General features: G+C 55.9%; 8 protein-coding genes across 8 annotated transcripts; 4 read left to right on the plus strand and 4 right to left on the minus strand.

Moving 5' to 3' along the window:
• Positions 1 to 459: 459 nt before the first annotated feature.
• TUL1 (Transmembrane E3 ubiquitin-protein ligase 1) lies at positions 460 to 2,976 on the minus strand (the record flags this gene model as incomplete). The annotated part of the gene is made up of 1 exon (XM_032033849.1): positions 460 to 2,976. The coding sequence occupies one exon, from the start codon at positions 2,974 to 2,976 to the stop codon at positions 460 to 462; it is 2,517 nt and encodes an 838-aa protein (XP_031886961.1).
• Positions 2,977 to 3,491: 515 nt separating this feature from the next.
• Positions 3,492 to 3,886, plus strand: CGGC5_v003595 (uncharacterized protein; the record flags this gene model as incomplete). Its single annotated transcript, XM_032033847.1, has 3 exons — positions 3,492 to 3,530; positions 3,644 to 3,746; positions 3,801 to 3,886. The coding sequence occupies 3 exons, from the start codon at positions 3,492 to 3,494 to the stop codon at positions 3,884 to 3,886; spliced, it is 228 nt and encodes a 75-aa protein (XP_031887100.1).
• Positions 3,887 to 4,149: 263 nt separating this feature from the next.
• Positions 4,150 to 5,322, minus strand: erp38 (Protein disulfide-isomerase erp38; the record flags this gene model as incomplete). The annotated part of the gene is made up of 2 exons (XM_032033846.1): positions 4,150 to 4,754; positions 4,812 to 5,322. 2 exons carry the CDS (start codon positions 5,320 to 5,322, stop codon positions 4,150 to 4,152), a joined length of 1,116 nt encoding a protein of 371 aa, XP_031887099.1.
• Positions 5,323 to 6,971: 1,649 nt separating this feature from the next.
• Positions 6,972 to 8,423, minus strand: CGGC5_v003597 (Elongation factor Tu; the record flags this gene model as incomplete). The annotated part of the gene is made up of 3 exons (XM_032033844.1): positions 6,972 to 8,105; positions 8,161 to 8,189; positions 8,249 to 8,423. The coding sequence occupies 3 exons, from the start codon at positions 8,421 to 8,423 to the stop codon at positions 6,972 to 6,974; spliced, it is 1,338 nt and encodes a 445-aa protein (XP_031887091.1).
• Positions 8,424 to 14,919: 6,496 nt separating this feature from the next.
• Positions 14,920 to 15,843, plus strand: CGGC5_v003598 (uncharacterized protein; the record flags this gene model as incomplete). The annotated part of the gene is made up of 1 exon (XM_032033843.1): positions 14,920 to 15,843. The coding sequence occupies one exon, from the start codon at positions 14,920 to 14,922 to the stop codon at positions 15,841 to 15,843; it is 924 nt and encodes a 307-aa protein (XP_031887094.1).
• Positions 15,844 to 17,049: 1,206 nt separating this feature from the next.
• On the minus strand, positions 17,050 to 18,489 carry CGGC5_v003599 (uncharacterized protein; the record flags this gene model as incomplete). Its single annotated transcript, XM_032033842.1, has 1 exon — positions 17,050 to 18,489. One exon carries the CDS (start codon positions 18,487 to 18,489, stop codon positions 17,050 to 17,052), a length of 1,440 nt encoding a protein of 479 aa, XP_031887093.1.
• A 1,298-nt stretch (positions 18,490 to 19,787) lies between these two features.
• Positions 19,788 to 20,538, plus strand: CGGC5_v003600 (uncharacterized protein; the record flags this gene model as incomplete). The annotated part of the gene is made up of 2 exons (XM_032033841.1): positions 19,788 to 19,996; positions 20,130 to 20,538. 2 exons carry the CDS (start codon positions 19,788 to 19,790, stop codon positions 20,536 to 20,538), a joined length of 618 nt encoding a protein of 205 aa, XP_031887096.1.
• Positions 20,539 to 20,958: 420 nt separating this feature from the next.
• On the plus strand, positions 20,959 to 22,552 carry CGGC5_v003601 (Cytochrome b2; the record flags this gene model as incomplete). Its single annotated transcript, XM_032033840.1, has 2 exons — positions 20,959 to 22,330; positions 22,389 to 22,552. The coding sequence occupies 2 exons, from the start codon at positions 20,959 to 20,961 to the stop codon at positions 22,550 to 22,552; spliced, it is 1,536 nt and encodes a 511-aa protein (XP_031887095.1).
• Between the last annotated feature and the right edge of the window lie 203 nt (positions 22,553 to 22,755).

Genomic DNA, 22,755 nt, shown 5'->3' on the forward strand with positions numbered 1-22,755 from the left:
AATCACAGCAGCTCCACTAGGAGCACAAGGTAGGTGTCCGGCAGCAAAGCAGACGTGACTCCATGAAGTACATGAAGTTTGATGATGGATCCAAAGTTGCACCTCCAACTGATGGGTAAGCTACCCAACCTACTTATAGATCTAACGACGGTACCTCTGCAGGTACTCTCAGTTCATCGGCAGGAACGTCAGGGCAAGCGGTCTTTCTTTCAACCTTTGCGCACCTTCATGTCCCACCGACGAAAGGCTGGCCACAGTAGACAACCGCGGTCCTGGCTGCCTGTAACAGATACGCTGAGATAACAGGCAAAGCACCATCGCAAGCAAGAGCCCGAAGCCGGGCCATAGATGGGTATTGCCGTGCTTTCGAGAAGTCGCTCACCAAGGCTGCCCATTAACACTCACAACGCAGCGTAAAGTCATTCGCTTGAAAATACATGTCTATCTTGGTATCAACACTCACAACGGCGGCAGCTCCTCCCTGCATATAGGACACTGCAGCCGGAACCTCATCCATCCCTCTAAACAAGCGCTGTGGAAAATATGTCGACACGGGGTAACCATGTAATTCCTCCTCGTAAACACGCCAACAACCCCGCCGGCGGTGGGATCCTCCTCGCCCGCCCTCATAACGGGCACTTCAAGCACTTCGCGACAGATGGCGCAGTCGATGGCACGCAGGTTGCTCCCCTTCTTGTCCTCGCCCGTCCGCACCCTGTCGAGAGACGGGGAGCCGGGCTCAGAGAGCAAGCCGATGGGAAGCCCGCCGGCCTCAACGCCATCTTCGCGGAGGACGGGGTGGTAGTCCCACGCGTCGGGGGTCCAGCTCTTGGGCACGCCGAAGCGCGGGCCGAGAACGAACTGAAATGCCAAGATCCAAAGCTGTATCCACAGCCACGCGCAGAAGACGAGGAACGCGCGGACGTCTGTCTCCGCGAAGAGGAAGTTGTCCTCGTAAATGTAGAAATACGCAAATGGGAGGAGACGCAGGATCGACTGGCCGATCATGAAGCGCCACGTCAAGGCTCGACGGCAGTTGCGGATTACATTGCGGTGAATCTGCGGAACCCAGAAGGAAAAGTATACCATCGAAAGAGTGTTTACGAACCCATTGCGGATACGGGGGTACCAGGACGTCGATGCTATGGAGACCAGGAGGAGGAGAGACACTATCATAGCAAAGCGGAATATGACGGCTTGGAAGGTGACCTCGGGACCGGCGCGGGTGGCCGCGCCAGCGTTCGGGACAGCCGCAGCGCCGTTTGTTACGGCATCGATGTCGGCATCAATATCCTGGTCTGAGGGGACGATGATAGGCGGCGTGGGGGCTCTTCTGCGTGGTCCGGCCGTGACCGGTCGCGGGAGGGAGTCCGCCTCGAGGTTCTGTGCTGGAGTTGCTGGCGTACGTGGTGTCTCGGCCTGTTCGCGCTCACTGCGTCTTCTGTTCTCCGGCTCCTGAACTTTGTGGATCTCCGCGAGGAAGAAGCCACCCATCGACATGGAGAGAAATGCGGCGAAGAGCAGGGACAAAGACTCGAGATACGTAATGCTCGCGTCTAGAGCCCACATGGAGGCGGCAGCGAAGATGCTGCCATCGACCATGACCATCATACTGATTGTGTTATAGCTGATGCGGCCCATGGTGGACGGCGTGGCAGATTCCCTCATCTGGTGCTTCAAGAGGAGGGCCTGGGCGATGATGACCCCTGCGAACGCCAGGATCCAGACACGGATCTTGTAGTAGATGATTTCCGTCTTCATGCCCTGTAGATGCTGGCCGTCTGCCGGTGGGAAGTCTGGGGGCCCTTTGGTTTCTAGAAAAAACCCGCAGTCGGGAGACCAGATGATGGCAGACAGCTTGAGCTCCGGAACCCCACGAATGGGGGCGCCGTTCGGGAAGCGAAGCTCTTGCTCGATGTCGCTGATGATCTGTGACATACCTTCCCTCCCCGACTGGAAACCCTTCATGTTCAACCGACTTCTGTCCGGGGGATGAACCTGCGCGTACATGATGTACTCGCAGTGTGGTGATGGATTGAGAGTATCAGGCGGGTTCGACGGGTCTGAAGTCCAAGGCATAACGCCGTCGTTGAAGACCTCCTTCTCCTTCCTCCGCAGTACCTCGGACAGAGTCGCATTCAGAAGCAATCGACTCGAATGAAAAAAGCCTGAGCTCGGAGAAAGATGAGGCAACCCGAATATGCCGTCAAACTTTTCGCTCGTCGTGGTCAAGAGCAGCGTCCCTTGACGCGGCCACTGAACTCCATGCAACCTCATTTCCCAATTGAACCCGGTTCCCTTGACATCCTCGACGGTCAGCGATGCCTTAGCACTTCTGACTCTGCCGCCGGATGTCGGGACACCTTCGTGCAGGATGCTCTCGTATTCAAACTCCTTCGTGTGCCGGCCGGTATCGATCACGTCCAACAGCATTTTGCCCTCGTCACCCGTAATGTTCCTCGCCCAATCGGCCTCCGCCCCGCTCCAGTGCAAACTCGGCGTGACCGCACTCAGGTTGTAGCTCGTCCACTGCCTCTTCACCGACGCATCCTTCCGCACCCACGTCCCCTTCACGGCCCCTGTGGCATTCTGCCAAACCGCCTCGCCCTGGCCAATGTCCCAGAGGTTCACCCCTCCGACGGGCGGTATCGCGTTCCGGCTCCACTCGAGGCACCTCTCCTGGAACCTCTCCAGATCGTCCCACGCGAAGCCGTCCTCGGCCCGGAAGCCCGTGATGTTAAGCGAGCGCGGCAGCTCCTCCTCGCCCGTCCCGTTCCGCCGCGCCGAGAAGTTGCCCCACGACGAGGCGTTGAGCAGCTCGAGCGCGTGCTGGTGCCGCCGCAGCCGCTGCGTCGCGAGGTCGGAGGCCGAGAAGAGAGACGCGCCGCCGTTCCCGGGCGCCAGGAAGATCCATAGGATACCGATGAGGGCGAGGCCGATGACGACGATGCGCGGGTCTTCGTGTGGATAGGGCATGATGCCGGACGACCGTTGCCCCCGGGTTTATCTCGTTGCCATCCTTTGGCTTTGCTGAGCTGATCCTTCCGTAGGTGCTGTGGCGGAGCAGGGTTGCGAAATGGAAGGATGTGGTCGTGTGGTGTTCGTCTCGAATATGGGATCGGGAGATTGAGTTGGTGGGCTGTAGGTGTTGCTATGCAGGTGGAATGACGGCATTGGGTCGGAGGACGGGATGCTTCCGTTGGCCTTAGAGGGCGGGCCCCACTACAGCCACACGGTTGGTCAGGCTGGAGCTCCCTGATGCAGGTGTCCGGACCTGCCTAAGTCGGGGCCGCTACAGTGCTAATCCGGAGGCACGGCACCCCTCTGTCCTGGGAACCAACAACGGCACCATCAGTACCCCGCCACCACTTTCACCGCAACGCGCCAACATCGAGAGAGGCAGGGCAACCATACGTGAGCCTCATTCCAACCATCAACTTCTAAACAGCCTTGGAACAGTTCGTTACTCGCAATTGAACAACACTGTCAATATGGCCTCCAACAACCCCGACACGAGCAACCAGTCTGCCGTAAGTGAGACATGGCGATGAACCCCACAGAGTCTCGCGGCGCCTCGCGCAGCGCCTTAGGATATCGTCCATGGGACGAGGCCTCATTCACAGCCGGTACTGACTGTCGCCAGGCCTCGGAAGACGCCAAGGGCGATGTCAACGCTGCCGTCGAGGAGCTTCTGAACACTATCTCCAACAAGTTTGCCGGGGTGTCTAGCGAGATCTTCGCGAAGAGTGAGCACAACTGCCACCCATTGTCCAGGACATCATGACTAACGACTGTCTCAGTGGATGAAATGTCTCGTCGACTGGACAACTTGGAGGCAGCGCTTCTCGCTAATAAGGAGAAGGAGGGCTCATCAAAGTCGTCTTGACCTCTTCAGCCTTCAGTTTTAGGAGCACGTTCGTGCCAATGGCGTTTAGGGTTTACATGAAAGCACGAATAGAGCTGATATCACGGCCAGTCTCACACGCAGACATGAGTTGTTCTTGTTATTTTATTTCTTGGTCGGTATCCTAGGCTACCAAAGTCCTCAACGTGAGCTGATCCGTTCAGTTGCTCACCTCTCAAACCCCCGCTCCCCCAATATCGTGAGCTCTTGATGCATGTTTAACGTGACATCGTAGAAAAAGTTCTCTACAACTCCTCCTTCGCGTCGGAGACCTTCTCCTTGGCCTGCTCGAGGAACTTGCGAAGGATGTTGGTCTTGCTGGTGATCTCGTCGCGCTTGGCGGGGGCGAGGCCGCCCTTCTTGAGGATGCCGTCGAGACGGGCGACCTCCTTCTTGACGTAGCCGTCGTTCTTGGAGAGCTTGTCGAAAACGCGGACGTAGTACTCGGCGTACTTGTACTGGGCCTTCTCCTTGAGGGTCTCGGCCTCCTTCTTGGCCTCGGCGGCGGCGTCAGCAATGGTGGTGCCGCTGATGTACTTGGCGACGATCTCGTCAAGGGCAGCAATGGTGCCGGCAACGGCGTTCAGGCCACCACCAGCAACACGGGCAGTGCCGGTCTTCTCGTTGATGAAGGCGACGAAGTCCTCCTCCTTACGGCCGCCGCTGTAGAGCTCGCCCTTCTTGGAGCCCTTGGGGAAGAACTTGATGGTGGGGTAGGAGGAGACGCCCTCGGCAGCGGCAGTTCCCTTGCTGGCCTCGTTCTCGGCATCGACCTTGGCGATCACGACACCCTCATCGAGAGAGAAGTCCTGAGCGAGAGTCTCCCAGGTGGGAGCGAGGTTCTTGCAGTCTGTTGAGGGGTCGGGTCAGCAAATCTCCGGCAACAAAGAGGGAGGAGAACACCTACGTCCGCACCAGGGGGCAGTGAAGGCGACAAAGACGTCCTTGTCGCCACCAACAATGGTCTTGAAGGACTCGTCGGTGAGCATGTTCACAGCGCTAGGCGGTGTGTACTTCTTCTTGGGCTTGGCATTGGTCTTCTCGGTGATGAAGTTGCTCAAGCTCTCCAGGTCGCGGCCACCGCTGTAGTCGGTGGGCTTGTCGCTCTTGCCATCGAACCACTTGAGAGTAGGGAATCCCTGAATCCCGAACCTCTTGCCCAGGTCACGCTCGGCGTCGGCATCGACCTTGGCAATCTGGACGTCCTTGTTGGACTCGAAGCTAGAAGCAAGCTCCTCGTAGACGGGGGCGAGGTTCTTGCAGTGGCCGCACCAGGGGGCGAAGAACTCGACCAGAGTGGGCTTGCCAGACTTCAGGACGACATCGTCAAAGTTGGAGGGGATGAGGTCGAGGACGGCAGACTTGGCGGCAACGGTAGCTGCCAGAGCGCCGAACACGAAGCTCTTGAAAGCAACCATTGTGGTTTAGATGACGCAGCTGAATGGGAAATAAAAACGATTCAAAGTAGTTCCTACCCAACAGGATGCGATAGGTAGCTGCTCAAATAAAATGCAGCAGCAAGGATGGTGGTGTTGCAAAAGACGATTTGAAATCAGCTGGTCTGCTGAAGGTGTTAATAAAGAAGCCACTTTGCAGGACAACCTCCAACGTCACAGAAGCAACAGCTAAGCCCCCTGTCTGGCTGGTGAGGCAGGGTACCTAGGTGGCGCGTACCGCTTCCCCGGCCCCACCTAGGCCGCCAGAGCAAGAACGGCGCAAAAAAAAAAAGAAACAGGTCTCTTATCAGCATCTTATCGAGAAGCAACCCCGCCTTATCTTATCACCGTCTCACGTGAGAAGACCGCTCGAAGCACGGACCTCCCTCTCGCTTGCCAGTTCTGGGGCTGCCAGACCCTCCAATGGCGCCCCTTCCCAAAAAATCGCATCCCACACAAAATTTCCGCTCCGTTGCGAAAAGCGTCAAACCACCACCCAGTCAACCCATCTCGAGTTTTCGCCGACACCTTCGACGACAAGCCCCCCTCACGCCGACAAAATGTCTCACGAATCTGTCTGGAACTCCCGCCCCCGCAACTACGGCAAGGGCTCTCGCAGCTGGTACGAAAAACCCCAATCCCCTGGATGGAGGAAAAGTTTTGGATAGGGACACCTGGAGGATGATGATGGAAGGGGGAAGAAAACACAGGCACATAAGGGACCGAAGTGCTGACATTTTTTATCACAGCCGTGTCTGCAAGCACACGGCCGGTCTTATCCGCAAGTACGACCTCAACCTCTGCCGTCAGTGCTTCCGTGAGAAGGCCAAGGACATCGGCTTCAACAAGGTATGCGACGAGAAACCCTTGGCGGGATCTACACGACATTCCCCCCGCGAATGAAGAGCGCGCAATGGCTGACATGAGTGTGCACCACAGTACCGTTAAACGTCAGGATTACGAGACGATGATGGGACTCGAAGGTGGTTGGGCATGATGGCCCGTGGAAAATGCATTCAGACAGAGGGAGGCTTCCAAGGGCATGGAGTTCTTATGGCTGGCTTAACGGAAGAATAAAGTGCACTCCGTCGGACATCCATTGAGGATAGACGAATACCACGACATTGAACCTTACCACCATCACTATGCCGGGGCCACCAATTCAACGTGCTGTAAAGCGCGACGCGGTCCGCAGAGGGCGCGCCGCCTGGTTCTCGTCTGCCAGGGTCATTATCAAGTCTGGGGATGTAATGACGACTCGAGTCTCGCCAATGTCTGTCACGCTGAATGAAACTACGTTTGAAGAAACCAAAGTGTGATCATGTGGCACAAAGCACGTTATTCTATTGACCATCGTCTCTAAAAGTACATGATTCAAGACAGGGGTTGAAGTAGAGTGGAGATCTTTGAGCCCAGGACCCGACAAATATACACGAGCGCGAGGGCTCAAAGCGGAAAAAGCTTGGGGTCAATTGTACATAATTCGTGACGCAAACACCTTTTGTACAATCCCAATTTTCCCATCCAGTTTTTCGGGTCGTCCCAAATCATATATCGTATGCTGGGAAGAGAGTGTGTGCTGAGTGCCGACTCAGGGTATCGAGGTTTTTTTTGGTTTTGAATCAGATCATTTACTCAATGACACGGGTGATGAGACCGGTGGCAACGGTGCGGCCACCCTCGCGGACGTTGAAGCGCTGGCCGACCTCAATGGCGGAGGGGTTGTGCAGGGTAGCGACCATCTCGACGTTGTCACCAGGCATGACCATCTTGCTGTCGACGTCCTCGGTGCCCTCGGGGAAGGTGAGGGTGCAGGCCTCATCGGCGGTGCGGAGGTACATCTGGGGCTTGTAGTTCTGGTGGAAACCGGTGTGACGGCCACCCTCCTCCTTGGAGAGGACGTAGAGGGAGGCGAGGAAGGACTTGTGGGCCTTGACGGTGCCGGGCTTGGCGACGACCATACCGCGGCGGATGTCCTCACGCTTGATGCCACGGAGGAGGAGACCGGAGTTGTCACCGGCACGGGACTCCTCGCAGGACTTCTTGAAGGTCTCAATATCGGTGACCTTGGACTTGATGACCTCATCACCCTTGCCGACAATCTCAACCTCGGTGTCCCTCTTCAGGATACCACGCTCAACACGTCCACTGACCACGGTACCACGGCCAGAGATGGAGAAGACGTCCTCAACAGACATGAGGAAGGGCTTCTCAAGGTCACGCTGGGGAGTGGGGATCCACTCATCGACGGCCTTCATGAGCTCATCGATCTTGTTGACACCAATGTCGTCCTTCTGGTTGTTCAGGGCGCACAGGGCAGAACCCATGATGACGGGGGTGTCGTCACCCTCGAAGCCGTAGGTGCTGAGAAGCTCACGCATCTCCATCTCGACAAGCTCCAACATCTCGGGGTCGTCAATGGCATCGACCTTGTTGACGAAGACGACGATACGCTGGACACCGACCTGACGGGCGAGCAGCAAGTGCTCACGGGTCTGGGGCATCTGACCGTCAGAGGCGGCAACGACGATAATGGCACCATCCATGTTGGCGGCACCAGTAATCATGTTCTTGATGTAATCGGCGTGACCCGGGCAGTCGACGTGGGAGTAATGTCTGGTGTCGGTGGCGTACTCGATGTGGGCGGTGGAAATGGTGATACCACGCTTGCGCTCCTCGGGAGCCTTGTCGATGGCACCATACTCGAGGAAGTTGGCAAGGCCCTTCTCGGCCTGTCTCTTGGTGATGGCAGCGGACAGAGTAGTCTGGACATGGTCAGCCAGGGTGCGCCGTTGCGCTGGTTAATGTCTCGAGGTGTACCTTTCCGTGATCGACGTGGCCAATAGTACCTAGAAGACGATTCAGTTAGCCAAACCACCCAGATGCAGCCCGCATCGACTGATCTTACCAATGTTGACGTGGGGCTTTGAACGCTCAAAGACGGCGTAGTTGCGGCAGACGTTGAGGACGGGAGAGACGTTCTTGCTCTTCAGGGCGGCCTGGAGAGGGCTGACGTTGCCCTGGCGCAGCGAGGCGCGCGCCGTGCGCAGGAAAGGCGCGACGGATCTGAAGGCGGTAGACATATTGAATGCCTGTCGTGTGTATTAAATAGTAAAGAAGAACAACAGAAGAACGAAGAGTGGGGAGATGGACAATTGGATGCTCGTTGTCGACAACGGCGCGGATGGACGGGGAGGGAGGTTGAGATATCGTCTGATGGCGGTCTCCTCGACTCGAAATTTTTTTGCTACCGGGACTTTCCTTCGGGTCTAAGTAGAGGGGGGAGCTATGCGGGAGCTCTTACGCCATTGGCGGGCCGGCGTCAGTGCTGCCAGCTGGGTCCACCCCTTCGACGGTGTTAATGCGCGAAATTTCACTGGCTGAGAAGTGGTCAACTTCACATCATGAAGTCAGAGAGGTTGCTTGACCGTCTCGGGCGAGAGCATTCTTGCCTCAAAAGCGCATCAATTGATCTTAAAGCTCTTAACATATACCGCACTGGATGAACTGTTCACGAAAAAGTCCTCGCACACGGCAGCCATGTTAATATGTCAACCCAATGACTATACTATCTAAACGCCTTGCGAGGAGGGAATCCCCAAAGACATCGCTAAAGGCAGTCTAGTCATTTCTATTGCCAGAAAAGAACACAAAATCAAGGAGTCGAATGATTCGGACATGGCATGTGGATTGTCAAAAGCAGGATTCAAGACTCCCATATAAGACGCACGGCAACGGTTAGGCAGACTCTATCGTACCGTAATCTGAATACCAAAGTCTCGCTCGACCAAACAGTCTGAACTAATCAATTCTATTTGACACAAACTTCAAAGTGCTCCCAAGATCTGTCCTGTTGAATGCCAGTCTCGGTCCCGTAGTCCTCCAAATCCCAAGTTTTGTGTATCCACAGTTCCACATACGCCGGTCTCGAAGGTAATACATAACAGACTTGATCCCAAAAAAACAGCGCTTCCATCATCATCGAAATCGTAATCATCAGCTGAACCAGCCAGCCGTTCTATCTAAGTGTCCGTCCACAGAGGCTCTAGTAATACGACTGCCGTGTTGGGGAAGTCGAGGACTCCTTCAGACACGGGCCGTTGCTTGAGAAAGAGTGTGTAATATGAATGCCGAACTTTTCCAGCAGGTTGAATATCAAGCACATTCACTGGCTTCGAAAGGCCACGCCGAGTCAGGTTGCCTTCACTGATACCGGGGCCGGCGGCAAGGGTACCGGTCTGGGAACCAGGTCAGACATTCTTCGCAGGCATCGTCGAGACGAATCGTCTGCCAGACCTGGCGTTTGCTACAGGGTTTCTGTATCAAGCTCGCGGGTCGACAGAAGCGCGCGAATGTGTAGCTGCTATGCTTGCAGGTGAAGGCGTGAGCGTAGTATTGGCACATTTCGGTGGTTGTTGGATGCTATCGAGAATCGAATCTGAAGGTTGGCTGAGACTCCAGATCTTTCGAGCGTACAGATAAGAGAAAGATGTAAATTCTGATAATGGCGTTGGATATTTTTGACTCCTTTTGCGAATTGTCATGTATCGAATGGAAATATGATTCGCGTGACCAAATCAAAGAAATTGGCAGTCTCTGAGCTTGTAAAGTAGTAACGATCAAAGGCTGAAACGAGTGACTGGCGCGAGGCAAACAACGATGGTAAATATGTTGGTCGGAAAGAGCATTCGCTGCAATGTAGCAATCAAGACGCAACGCCGGGTCAGACCGCCACATTTGTAGTATCGTCTCAGACACTTCGAGACCGAAGGAATGCCCGCTCATGTTTGTTGGGCATCAAACTGATAACGTCGGCGTCACTTCGCTGCCACTAGCAAACAATCGTTTAAAACTGTAGGAAGCCTTCACCGGCACACAAGCCCGGATGCCAGGGACAACACGAGGAGGCCCAATGAGACGGCGAGGTCTCTGAGATCTAGCAATCAGCTCCCAGGACCGGGAGCTGCAACGTCCCGTTCCGGCTGGGAACGAGGAACAGTTCCAGGGGGAAATCCAAATCGAGTCCGTGGGTTCGGTTTGAGTGTGTTTTCACTTGAAAGCACAGGAACAGAGCTACTCCGGAAGCCGTTTGCCCAAGCCCTGGACTTGACAGTTGGCAAACGGGGGGTTGCACTGGCTTCTTGTTGCGTCCACGTGCCAGTTTACCGAGTGCTCAACGGCGTCATGATGTCTTGGGATGGGCTTGGGCAAGTGGTGAGGCAAGTTGAACCGACCTGAGCGAAAATGCCGTAGCTGAACCATCTCGGGAAAGACCAGTCCGTTTGAGACTTGATCGTGACAGATAGGGCTGCAGTCCATGATCTGGGACCTGTCGTGTGACGAGTGAGGGAGCCCAAGTCGGCTTTCGATGGATTGACGGAGAAGTGGCTTTGCACTGTGCTGTACGATGGCGCGCCGCATTGTGACTTTCAGACTGATACTGCCTGTTTGCCCCTTCGAGAGCACTGACAACGCATGTCGATGAACGCATCCGTACTGCAAGCCTGACGACTGCATTGGTGGCATTTCATGCAGTCATGTCGACGTGTAGCGATACAAATTCGAAGGGTCGCGGGCGGGTACTTCGAAATCAGGTTGGGCTTTCCCAGGGCCTTTGGCCGCAGCATCTCTAGGCCCCGTAAATCCTTGCAACAAAGGCGAAAGAAGTATGTCCTGTCAGAATTAAGAGCTGGTTTGGGGGTTCGAGTGTTTGATGAACCGTCGTGTAAGTCTCGGATAACGGTGTCTTCACCGCCAGTTCAAGGCTCCTGCTTGTGGCTACTGCCCGCTCCGGCATACGTCAGGTCGTGCTTCAAACAACCGTGGATTACTAGGAAGCCCACGACGAGAGGGTTGGGTCACCGAAGAACCCATTGGTCCTTGATTGAATGGTATGGGTTTGGCCGCAGATATGACGGCCCGCAAGGCTTCCATCCTATGGGTCGTATGCACCAGCAGCTGGCTCAGCAAGTAAGCAGATGGACCCCCAAGTTTCTATCGCCCAGAGTACACAGCTTCAACCGGTAGAGGACTATTGCATTGCCTCACTTGAGGCAGTGAATGTCGTTACAAGTTCCAACAGAGGTGGAAGGGTCCTGTTAGGCTCTCATTGGCGGGGCTGACGGGCAGGGTGCTGAGAGGCCTCGCGGAGGCGTGACGTTCAGAGGACTAAGAGGACCGTGGTAGTAGCGATAGCGATCGTGGCCGTGGCCGTGGCCGTGCAGTCAAATGATGCGCTGGCACCATTAGGTATTCCGGGAGGCGTTGCAGAAGGCCGGTGATGGCGGCTGAGATCAGGAAGATTCTTGAAGCAGGCAGCTTACACTGAAAATGGGGTGGCTGGGATGCACTTTGTTCGGGGCAGAGGGACGTTCCCTGCTTTGAGAAGGCGCGCGGCGTCCCGTTGGCCAGAATGGAGCAGGCTCGACACTAAAGCAGGATAGGATTAGCTCGACCGGGTCGCCACGAAACAGGGACCACGGCCAAACGTTAGCGGGTCGTCAAGCCAGGTGAGGTAAATGGACGTATCCGTACGTACCGTTGTGAGAGAGCACAAATTAATTCCTCGACGAACAACTTGGACCATTCTGCATCGTCTTGTCCTCGCACATGAGGAATTGTGCAACCTGTCGGTGAATACACCACGCTGCTCAAGCAGCGTTTTGTTTCGGAAGGTGGATTTGGTGCTCTGAAACCCCCAGATGGGGGTGACAGTCGCACGGGGCCCCCCGTTGGTGTTCGAGGTCGACGGGATAGATCATGGATCGGAATGCGACAGTCGACCACGTTGTACCGCTCGGAATTCCTGAACCCAGATGACCCCGCCGTTGAATTCGCATCGCCACTACAATCGACCACTTCGTCAGCGGCAAGGCAAGCCATCAGTGCAGCGTCTGTGTGGGTGCATTTGACCTTCCTTCAGACTGCTGGCGAGCGAGGGAGAGAGAAAAGCAACAATCGTGTCGGCTACCGAGGCGGAAGTGCGTGCGAGAAGCGAGATGGTATCTTTCTCGTGTCTCAGCCGCGGGTGGTATGAGATGGACGGCGGGTAAGCATGCACTCTTGAAACTGATTTGCATGTATTATCCGCATCGCTTGCATCTTGGCCGTTGCGGCAAGAATTGTTAGAACCATGTGCCCGAGTAGATATTCTCTAGTCGGTGGTCCGTCGACTGCTTTGGTCTGGCCGACTGTCAGAACCCCGCGGACCCTCAAGAGCGCGAGCGAGTGAGTGATCGGTAGTCGGCCTGTCTCGGGCTCGATCCCGCGCGTCAAAACGAAAGCGCCGCGCTATCGTGTCTCGGCGTCAGTTTGCGCAAATGCATCCTTGGGCAGAAGAAACATGCTAGGGTTCGGACGAAGGAAGCTCAAAAAGTCAGTTTGCCTGCCACATGGGGAGTTGGGACGGCAAGGGGCAATTTGCGACAGAGAAGACGGCCAAGTGCGATAGATGACAGATGAATGAGGTGATGTCAATCAGAGTTCTGTTTGCTCGGCCAGCGGTCTTGAAAAGGAGAATGCCGAGGATGAAGGCAGGCGGTGGATGCAGACGACGAACAGACGGCGGTACGGATACTGCCAGTGTCACCTTGGTGGTGTCTTTGCGGTCATTTGGGTCCCAAGTCCCCCTCCAGCTGGGGGCCTGGGGCAATTGGATCCGATGCTACCAGAAGCGGGCCTTAGGGTCCCATTTTAGCGCATCTTTCTTACCCCCGTAGCCCCGGCCAGTTCGTGGGAAACAGGACCTACGGCACGAATATTCCTGCATTGCATCAGTAAAAGTGGCAGCTCATGGAGGCCAGCAGCTCATGGAGGCCAGCAGCTCCCCAGGCCAGCCAGCTTCGAGCCCGGCCAAGCTCCAGCTCTGGGCATGGGCATGCCTTTCCCGCCCGAGGTACCTCGTCCTCAGGTGCCTGCCTCTGCCTGGTTCGATTTTTCATGGAAAGGTACTTGCCTCTTCGCTCCGGTCATCTCCCTCCAATGTCTTTCCCAGCCCCGGCCTTTACACGACCATGTTACGAATACTGGCCTCGTGCATATCTCGCCCATCTCTTTCGCTTCTTCCGTTTTCTTCCCAATCCAACGGCACATTGCGCATTACCTACGTCCCTGCCGCCGTCTTCCGCTTATCCCACCTCACTTCCCACGTCAGGCTCAGAGCGCTTGGCTGCCCATTAACACGGTGCGCGCCGCGTGAAGGTACCTTACCAGACGTAGCCTCCCGAGAGTCGGACAACTCATCTTGCAGCATCTCTCCCACCCTCAGCCAACCGTCTAATTTGGACTTCATTCGCCCTCTCTCCTCCCGTACCACCTCAACTCACCAACGCCGTCGCCTCCCACCTCATCTCATCTCATCGACGCCCGAACCCAAGCACCGTCAGCCTACGTACGTCGACCCGCAGTCACCTGTCGCCTGTAGCTGCGCTCGTGCCCAGAAAGCGCCTCCATTCGCAACTCTCGACCTCTCAGATTCCACGGCCAGCCCGCAGCTACCTTACCTTACTTCTCTCGCCCAGGCCCACACTCGTTCATGCACAATACGACCGCACGCCCCAGTCCTCCTGCGTCTGTGTCTGCACCTCTCCTTTAGGGCACATATATCCTGCAGCTACCTACATTACCTTACATTACATCGCCTCTACCCATCTCAAAACCTGTCTGCCTTGCTGCCGCCTGTCGATCGATACATTTCGACCGTCCTCGAGATGCCCTCATAGCACTCGCTCGACTACAGCCCCTCGTCACCCTTCAATTCGACAGTTCCAACTGCCACCGGCCGCCCGATTCAACCCAGCCGACCTCGCTTTTCTCTTTGGTCGACACCAATAACGTCCGGCTCTTAATTCCGCCACGCCAGCGCCAGCCTCTCACCGCTTTCTTCCAGACCGGCTTGTCCCTTCTTACGCTCGTTTTTCCTCCAGGGATTGTCCTCGCAGGCCAATTGACAGCTTCAGCCTGCAGTTGCTTCTAATAAGGCCTCACAACGACAGCTGAACAAAATCACGGGCAACATCGCAATGCTCTCTGCGAAAACAGGCCATTCCGTAATCGTTTTGCCGTTTGAGTCTCAGCCTATCTCAGTGTCTTGCTAGCCGTCTTTCGCCTTAAGCATCCCTCCAATCGGCCTTATTTTACCAACCAACTTCCGTCTCACTCACTGTAATGTATCATATCCGTGAGTATTTGCCTCTGCATCTCAATTGATGAGACTGTTTTGCTGCTGATTAGGTACTAACACACACAGCTTTTTAATCAAGAGTGCCACGACTACACCCGACGGCGCATACTCAGGAAATCACCAGCTCAATCGTCCAACTTCCACCCGGGACTGACTTCTCACTCACTCTCATCATAACCGACACCCATCGCTCAGACTTGATCAGCTTTCTCATTGAACCTGATTCCTGAATCGCGCGATCGAATTGGTGTTTTCCGCAGACGATTCTGACCCCGTCAGCCCGTTTTGGTTATCCCTGACGTGTTCGCTTCAGTATCTCATCTGAGAACCTTCACCGTTGATAAGGCAAGGCGGGCGCGACCCACCTAACAACCGCCTCATCAATCCCAAAAGCCTCGATGGCTTCTTCCGAGGTTGACCAGAAGTTCCTCGGCAAATGGGCCAAGGCCGTCGAGACGGACAACCCTCTTCTGTCGTCTATGCTCTACAAGATCCTCGGTCTCTCACTCAGCCTCGCAGAGCAGCTCGTCGTCGCAAAGAAGCAACGCCGCCCTGACCCTTCCCGCGCGCCTCAATCCCTCGACCTCATTTTTCACATAATATGGCTTTCGCGAGAAGGTCTAGTCATGCTTCAGCAATATGTGATCCCCATGGTCGGTAATCACACTGAGCTTCGCGTCTTGGCACTCAAGTTGCGAGCATCGTTTTATCACATTTTTGTCCTGTTCCACAACAAGCCCTCTGTTTCGACAATGGGTATTTCGACCCCCGACACAATGGCCGGCCTGACACCACCCAGACTGGACAAAGGCAAGGGGATTGCCAGGGAGGACTGGAACTCGTCGCAAGGTTCCATACAGCCGACGCATGCTCTCGAGGGCGGTCCGGTAAACCCTCCGCCGGGGTTCGCTCCTCGTAATGGGTCGGATTTACCGGCCGCCTTCCTCGAGCCACCACGAGACTTCCTCCCTGAGGCTCACAAGTACTTCAAGGAGGCCATTGCGCTGGCCGATGAGCATCTCTGGGGCTCGCACTCGCTGCGACTGTCGGCCAAGACGGAGTACTCTGCGTTCCTGTACGACTGCGTTCACGACTATGACGGAAGCCGCAAGCTGGCCAAGGACACCATCTCCGAAGTGTACGAAGCGACGGAAGGTATGGATGACGACATGTTTGCCGATGCTTGTGAGCTGGTCACCGTCTTGGGCAAGATGATGAAGCGCGGGCTGGGTTCGAGCAACAACACGTTGACCAAAGGGCCGTGCCCGAGCCCGGCACCACCGGGCACCACGATGGCCCCCGGCATGGAGAACCCCATTTGAAAGATGACCAATGGCGGACTTTCTTCTTGAATGACGGAGAGGTCATCAGCAGTGTTGGCCTCACAACATCTCCATCCGATGTTCAAACGAACGTTGATGACCCTGGCAACGACACTTGGACGAAGCTTTCCGGCAAGCCGAGGACGAAGAGACGATACAGCCACCGATGCCAGGGAGTATTGCGTCCCATCGTGACGTCGGACCAGGAGAGGCGGGGCTTCAGCGTCCCAAATGGCAGATTGTCATGGGGCTGACCATCTCTGAGTGTTGGGGACGAGATGACCCGCCAGTCGCAGATTGCCTTGGTCTCAGCCATCCCAGACATTTGACTGTCAAAAGCAGGATGGAGGGCTGCACATAATAAACATTGCGAGCTCTTGGTAATACTCGAAGCTCCTATACACTTGTACTTATACTTGGTTGGATATTGGACAGACTCTGGCAAGAGTAGCCGAAAAAGGAGGAGGGTTTTGGGAGACGCGGTCCGCGCAATGGCGGCAGCGGTTTTTGTGTGTCTTGTTGTAATATCTGGTTCCATGATACCCTGTTCCTACGCAATGGGTGGTGGATTGTACATTTCTCCCCGGAAAATTGGAAACTTGCCCAATTTCTTCAATGCCTCAGCCCTACATGGCCCTGTCATGCTGAATGTGACAATGTTCCTATGTCACCCAACTTTCATCCATCAGAGTTCAATTGTTCACAGCACATCACTTCACAGTCAAACTCTTCATGTCAACTTCAATTTGTTGGTCTTGCTGCAAGAGAAACTAAAGGGGGTATTCCATTTGGCGTGATTATCCGTAACTCCTATTAAACCAGAACCCAATATCCCTTTCTCAAAAACCCTTGTTCTTGCCCATACACACAAAAGGGCCTGCCAAAACGCCCCCAAGAGAAGAAATAAAAGAAAAAAAGAAAAAAAGCAGATCTATGTGAATCTGTTCCCACGTCCCACGTCCGTTTTCCCGTTCGTTCGTTCTTGCCCAACCAACAGCTTCGTTGTGTTCCCAAGCAATCTTTAAAATAAGCATCGCTTTTCTGGCCCGACTTTCACCTCACAACTTGCACGAAAATTACCTCCCATTGCCTCTCAACCGGATATCAAAAACGCTGTCATCATCAATCATCGTCTCATAAGTGGAGGAGAAGGTATGAAAGCGAAATGTCGTGTCAGTCGCGCGGCGGTGTTAATGTAGTCAGTCGTCAGTCGTCATCGCTCAGGAGAGCATCCTCGGGGACCTCAGGCTGCTCCTCAGGATCGAGCAAGTCCTGGCTTCCTGCGACAGAAGAAGCCCAAGTGCGGACGCCAGCCGCCTTGCCTCGATCCTCCTCGGCCTCACATCTCGCCTTGATCAGGTGGAGGGGAACCATACGGCCAGTGACGTTGAAGAAATTGGCCTGCATCTCCAGCCACTTCGTAGCCTCTCGTCTCGAAGCCACGGCCGCGAGGATGGCATCATCCCGGCGCTGCCTTTTGTCTGCTGGGCTTGGCGCGCGGGCGGCAGGCGGAACAGGGTAGAGTTGAGGGTGGACGTGTCGACGAATATATCGCTCCTGGCGAGCAACCTCCCGCTCGTAGTAGCCGGGCGCATCTGCGTCATCGCCGCTGGTAGCAGGCGACTCGGACTCAGACGACGTGTCTCGGAGTAGATTCATGCGCTCGCGATAGGACGAGCTCTCTGCGTCGTCATCTTCAGACTCGGATTTCTCTGCAACCGGCTCCTTTACGACGGGCTTCTTCTTCTGCTTCTTCTGTTTGGGCTCCTTGATTTTCTCCTTGTCGCAAGCAACCTTCTGCTCCTTGCCCTTCTTCTTGCAGCCTGTCGCATCATCTTTGGCGTTCTTCGGCTTGGTGCTTTCGACATTCTGCAGCTCCTTTCCCTTACTCTGCTTCTCCTCCGCCGTAGGCCCAGGCTCCTTCTCCTCGGTTGACTCTGCGCTCTTGTCGGTCTGAGTATCGCCTCCAGACTCGGTCGAATTGGCCCGGTTGGCCTTCACCACGTGCCAGCGCTTCTTGACCTCGTTCTTCCCTCGGTTCATGGCATTTCCAATGGCTGCCCAGGTCTCGCCGCCCTCCTTCATGCTGATGATCAAGGCGTCCTCCGAGTCTGTCCAGTTGCCTGGGGTTGATGGCTTTGCGCTGGTCGAGGCATCTGATGCTCCATCCGTAGAAGCCACTTCGCTGGAGGAAGCCTCGCCAGAGGTTGTGGAATCAGCTGCAGCTGCCTCTTCGGTGCCTGCCTCAGATGATGTCGCTTCAGATGTCGATTCGTTTCCACTGGTACTCTCTGCAGCTGATGTCTCTGCGGATTCGCTCTCAACCTCGACAGCTTTTCCCTTCTGCTTGCTGGAATTGGCATCGCCTGACTTCTTGGCGCAGGCCTCGTTGTCTGCGTCTGTGGATTGCTCATCACCGGTGCTGCTGACCTGAGAGCTCGTAGCGTCAGTGGACTCAGCAGAGGTGTCGCCGGCAGCGTCGCTGTCTAAGATGGCAAGGTCGGGAAAAAGATCGACCAGGGTAATGGTGCTGCTAGCATCAGAGTCCGATTCGATTGTCACCGCTGTGATTGAAGAAGCGTCGTCATTGTCCTTGACAACAGTAAGGTTATGGCTGTGAGAGCCACCAGCCTTTGTGCCCGTCATTGTAGCAGTGACATGTGATTGCAGTAGCACGGGCGATGGTGAATGTTGCTGAAAAGTCAGGGCGAGGAGAAGATGAAAGGTTTGGCGAAGAGGTGGTAAAAGCAGTAGTGGAATGTTGTGGATTGATGTCTTTGGGAAGGATAGGAGGCCTAGGATATTGTTAGTGAGCTGAGGCCGGAAAGCGCGGGGTGGTGATGAACTTGCGGTTGGTTAATTTTTGTTGTCCGATTTTTGGGACTGGGGTTATGTAGCGAAAGGGAGTGAATCCTAATTTATACCAAACAATTGATGCGATCTATTGTTTGTTGTTGTGAAGATGGAGGTGGTAGTTGTCGAGGTGGAAGTGAACGTTGTGGAGAGATGGTGGTGGTGGGGTTGATTAGTAGATGGACGAAGGTGCTGAGGAAGGAGCGGCCGAGAGTTCAGCAAAATCGGATTCTCACTGCGACGGATCCTAAACGAGCTCCTTCCCAACCGGACTCGGCTCCAGAAATATCTACCCGCACGAGTGGTCCAGAGCAAGTGTCGGAAAAACAAATCGTCTGTGGCAGTGAATTCTGAGGGAGAAACCCGTCAAACCACTCGAAGCCGGCTGCGACTACAAAGACCAGGAAGTGGCCCCTCAATTCTATTAATACGGCCTCTAAGACCTCCAAAGTGTCAAACCCGTCGAGGCGATCGAGAACCAGAAAAAAAGAGGGTGAGAGGGGCCAAACATCAATAGCTGGCGTCAGACACAACAACATGGGACGAAGGGACCAAACACACACACGGTACAATAAAGTCTGCCAGAGTCTAGAGCAGGCGAGACCGGCGACTGGAGCGTGCCGATGGCGTCAACCAAATGGCTGTGTCCAACATTATATTGGCAGTCTCCAGAATAGGCGTTAATTGTGCGACGTGCGGAGTGTGATGTTGAGTGGGAATTCGCTGGCATTTGCAACCCGACGCTCATATCAATCTGATGTTAACGACAAGGTCCGGGGCGCGGTTTGAGGCTCTCACTGAAGAATGGTGGTGCTACGGGCGATGCTCCGGCGGCAGCCCAATCAGGGAACCAGCTTACTCATCCCGCGTGGAACGGAGTGGGTTCCAGTTGGTTGGGGCGCTGCGCTATTAGTGGTTGCAGATAGTCAATCACCCGCCGGGCTTTGAAGCCTTTTTTTGCCCTTGTCAGGGAGCATGACTTCTCACACTGAAGTTTGAAACGAACCATCATCGCTCTCTCTCTCTCAGCACCTACCCAATAACCACACCCGATTAGCAGTGAGCCACACCATCTTGCTCACTCACCCAAGATGGCACTGCCCGACCTGCCACCAAACTACCTTAAGGCTCTCGAGCTGATTGACGAGGCCCACAAGCAAGACCCCAGACCCTCGACCGCCGCCGCCGATATCACATTTGAGCTTCACTATGCCCACAAAATGACGCGCTGGCTGGCGGTGCGATGTCCCGCGGCGCCCCCCGTGCTGCAGCTGGCCTGCCGAGCCCAGCACTTCAGGAGGTTAGACACTCTCCATTTCTTCATTACGCATTGATTTAAGCATGAATATCCATGACGAGATGTGCAAAGTACATGAGACAAGGGACAATCTAAAAAGAGGAACCACTGCAACTCACACACACAACCCTTCTAGATGGGAGATCCCCCGCAACACATACCCAATGACGCGCCCGGGCTACCTCACCTGGCGCGCCAAGCTCAAGTCCCAGGCCGCGACGCAGGTGGCCGAGCTGTTGTCGTCGTCCGCGGAGATCCAGCCGCCGCTGCCCGTCGAGGACGTTGACCGCGTGGCGGCACTGATCCGCAAGGAGAACCTGAGCAAGGACGAGGAGACGCAGGTCCTCGAGGACGTCGCCTGTCTGGTCTTCCTCGACGACCAGTTTGACGACTTCGAGAGCAAGGAGGAGATTGACGAGGCCAAGATCATTGGCATCCTGCAAAAGACGTGGGCCAAGATGAGCGAGCCCGGCCGCCAGATCGCGCTCAAGATGAACCACAGCGAGAGGGCGCTGAGTCTGATCGGGAAGGCCTTGGCGGGGTGATCTGGGATGAGAATCAAAAATAAAGATAAAGTGCTGTTGGCGGCCCTGCAGCCGAAAAAAAGAACGTCCAATGCCGTCTCGGTGATTTACATTCATGACAGCCAGCTGCCGTCCGTGCATCCTTTTAGCGAGTGAGTTCCCCCTGGGGAACCCGCCCATCAGAACCCGCGGGATACCTTACCCCTACCTTGCCAGCTTACCTACCTACCCGATGCCGGATACCCGGGGGGATCCTCCCCCACACCGACCCCGTTCGGCGTAATGCCGCCCGAGACCTCGACTACCCCTCGGCGCCGTTGCATCTCAGACGAACGAACCGCCTGAGCGGTCCCGGCCCGAGGTCGAGCATACATATATGTAATCATCATCGCCCGTCACAAATATGTTTCTACCTTCACGTCAACAACTACACGTCTCACCATGCCGCCGACGCTGACACCAGCCGAGATATCCAAGCACAACACCCTCAACGACATCTGGCTCGTCATCGACGGCAACGTGTGGGACTTTTCCGACTTCGTCCGCGAACACCCCGGCGGTATCGCCGTGATCCTGCAGTGCGCCGGCAAAGACGCGACGGACGTCTACTCCGAAGTCCACGGGCCCAACCTCGTAAAGTCAACCCTGCCCGCCGCCCACCTCAAAGGCGTCCTCGCCCCGGGCGCAGCCATGCCCAAACCGAAGCAGACCCAGCACGCCCAGCCGGCCAACATGACCTCCTCCAACCATGAGAGGCAAGGCGGGCAAAAGGCACCATCACCGCCAACCACAAAACCATCACTGGACACCCTCATCAGCGCCCACGACTTCGAGCAGGCGGCCTCTACGTCCTTCACCCCGAAAGCCTGGGCCTTCGTCTCCTCCGCCGCGACAGACCTGCACACCAAACGCCTCAACGCCTCCGCCTACTCCCTTATCGGCCTCCGGCCCCGCGTGCTCGTCGACGTGTCCGCGGTCGACACCTCCACCACGATGCTCGCCAACCCAATGCGCTCCCCCATCTTCTGCCCGCCCACCGCCATGGCCCGCCTCTTCCACCCGGACGGCGAGAAGGAGCTCGGCCGCGGCTGCAAGGCCGCCGGCATCCCCCAGGGCGTCTCCGTCAGCGCCTCCTTCCCCCTCGCCGAGATCCTCGCCGCGCACGCCGCCTTCTCCCCGCCGAAGCCCTACGACGTCCCCGTCTTCTTCCAGCTCTACGTCGATAAGAACCGCGCCAACTCGGAGCGCCTCATCCGCTCCGCCCAGGCCCAGGGCGCCAAGGCCCTATTCCTAACTATCGACGCCCCCATCCCCGGCAAGCGCGAGGCCGACGAGCGCGTGCGCTCCGACGCCTCCATCGGGTCGTCCCCCATCTCGGGCGCCAAGGCCGGCAACGACGCCAAGGGCGGCGCAATCGGGCGCATCATGGGCGACTACATCGACGCGTCCGTCAACTGGTCCGACATCGCCTGGCTGCGGCGCACCGTGCCCGGCATGCCCATCGTGCTCAAGGGGATCCAGACGTGGATGGACGCCGAGCGCGCGGCCGCCGCGGGCGTTGAGGCGATCGTGCTCTCGAACCACGGCGGGCGGAGCCTCGACACGTCGCCCGCGACCGTCATGGTTCTGCTCGAGCTGCAGAAGAACTGCCCGCACGTGTTCGACAAGCTCGAGGTCTACGTCGACGGGGGCATCTCGCGTGGTACCGACATCTTCAAGGCGTTGTGTCTCGGGGCCAAGGCTGTAGGCGTCGGGAGGGGGTTGCTGTATGCGCTCAACTATGGAGCCGAGGGCGTTGAGCGATACGTCGAGAGTGAGTTGTCTTTCCCTCGACATTGTGATGCCAAGATCTCGACTAACGGGATGAATAGTACTCCGAGACGAGTTGGAGACGACGATGAAAATGTGTGGCGTTACGAGCCTGGACCAAGTCCATCCGGGCTTCCTCAACACGCTGGCCGTGGACCAATTCGTCCCGGGTCGGGAGGACAATCCAAATACCCCTTGGCGCAGGGACAGACAGAGCCGTTTGTAAATGAAGTACTTCACCTCAAGCGTAATCCAGCATATTGCGTGTTGATCAATCCAGCATTGCATTAGAGATGGTAAAAGTCCCATCCAAGCTACGCTAGGAGACTTTGGGTATACATTTACACATGATAATGATAGTGGTTCCCATTTCATATCCCGTCCGTCAAATTTCATTCTGTCCCAGCAACTCCAAACATTAGAATCCAT

This window comes from Colletotrichum fructicola (genome assembly GCF_000319635.2).
Source record: "Colletotrichum fructicola Nara gc5 chromosome Unknown KSG_Nara_v1_contig02, whole genome shotgun sequence".
Lineage (NCBI taxonomy): Eukaryota > Fungi > Ascomycota > Sordariomycetes > Glomerellales > Glomerellaceae > Colletotrichum > Colletotrichum fructicola.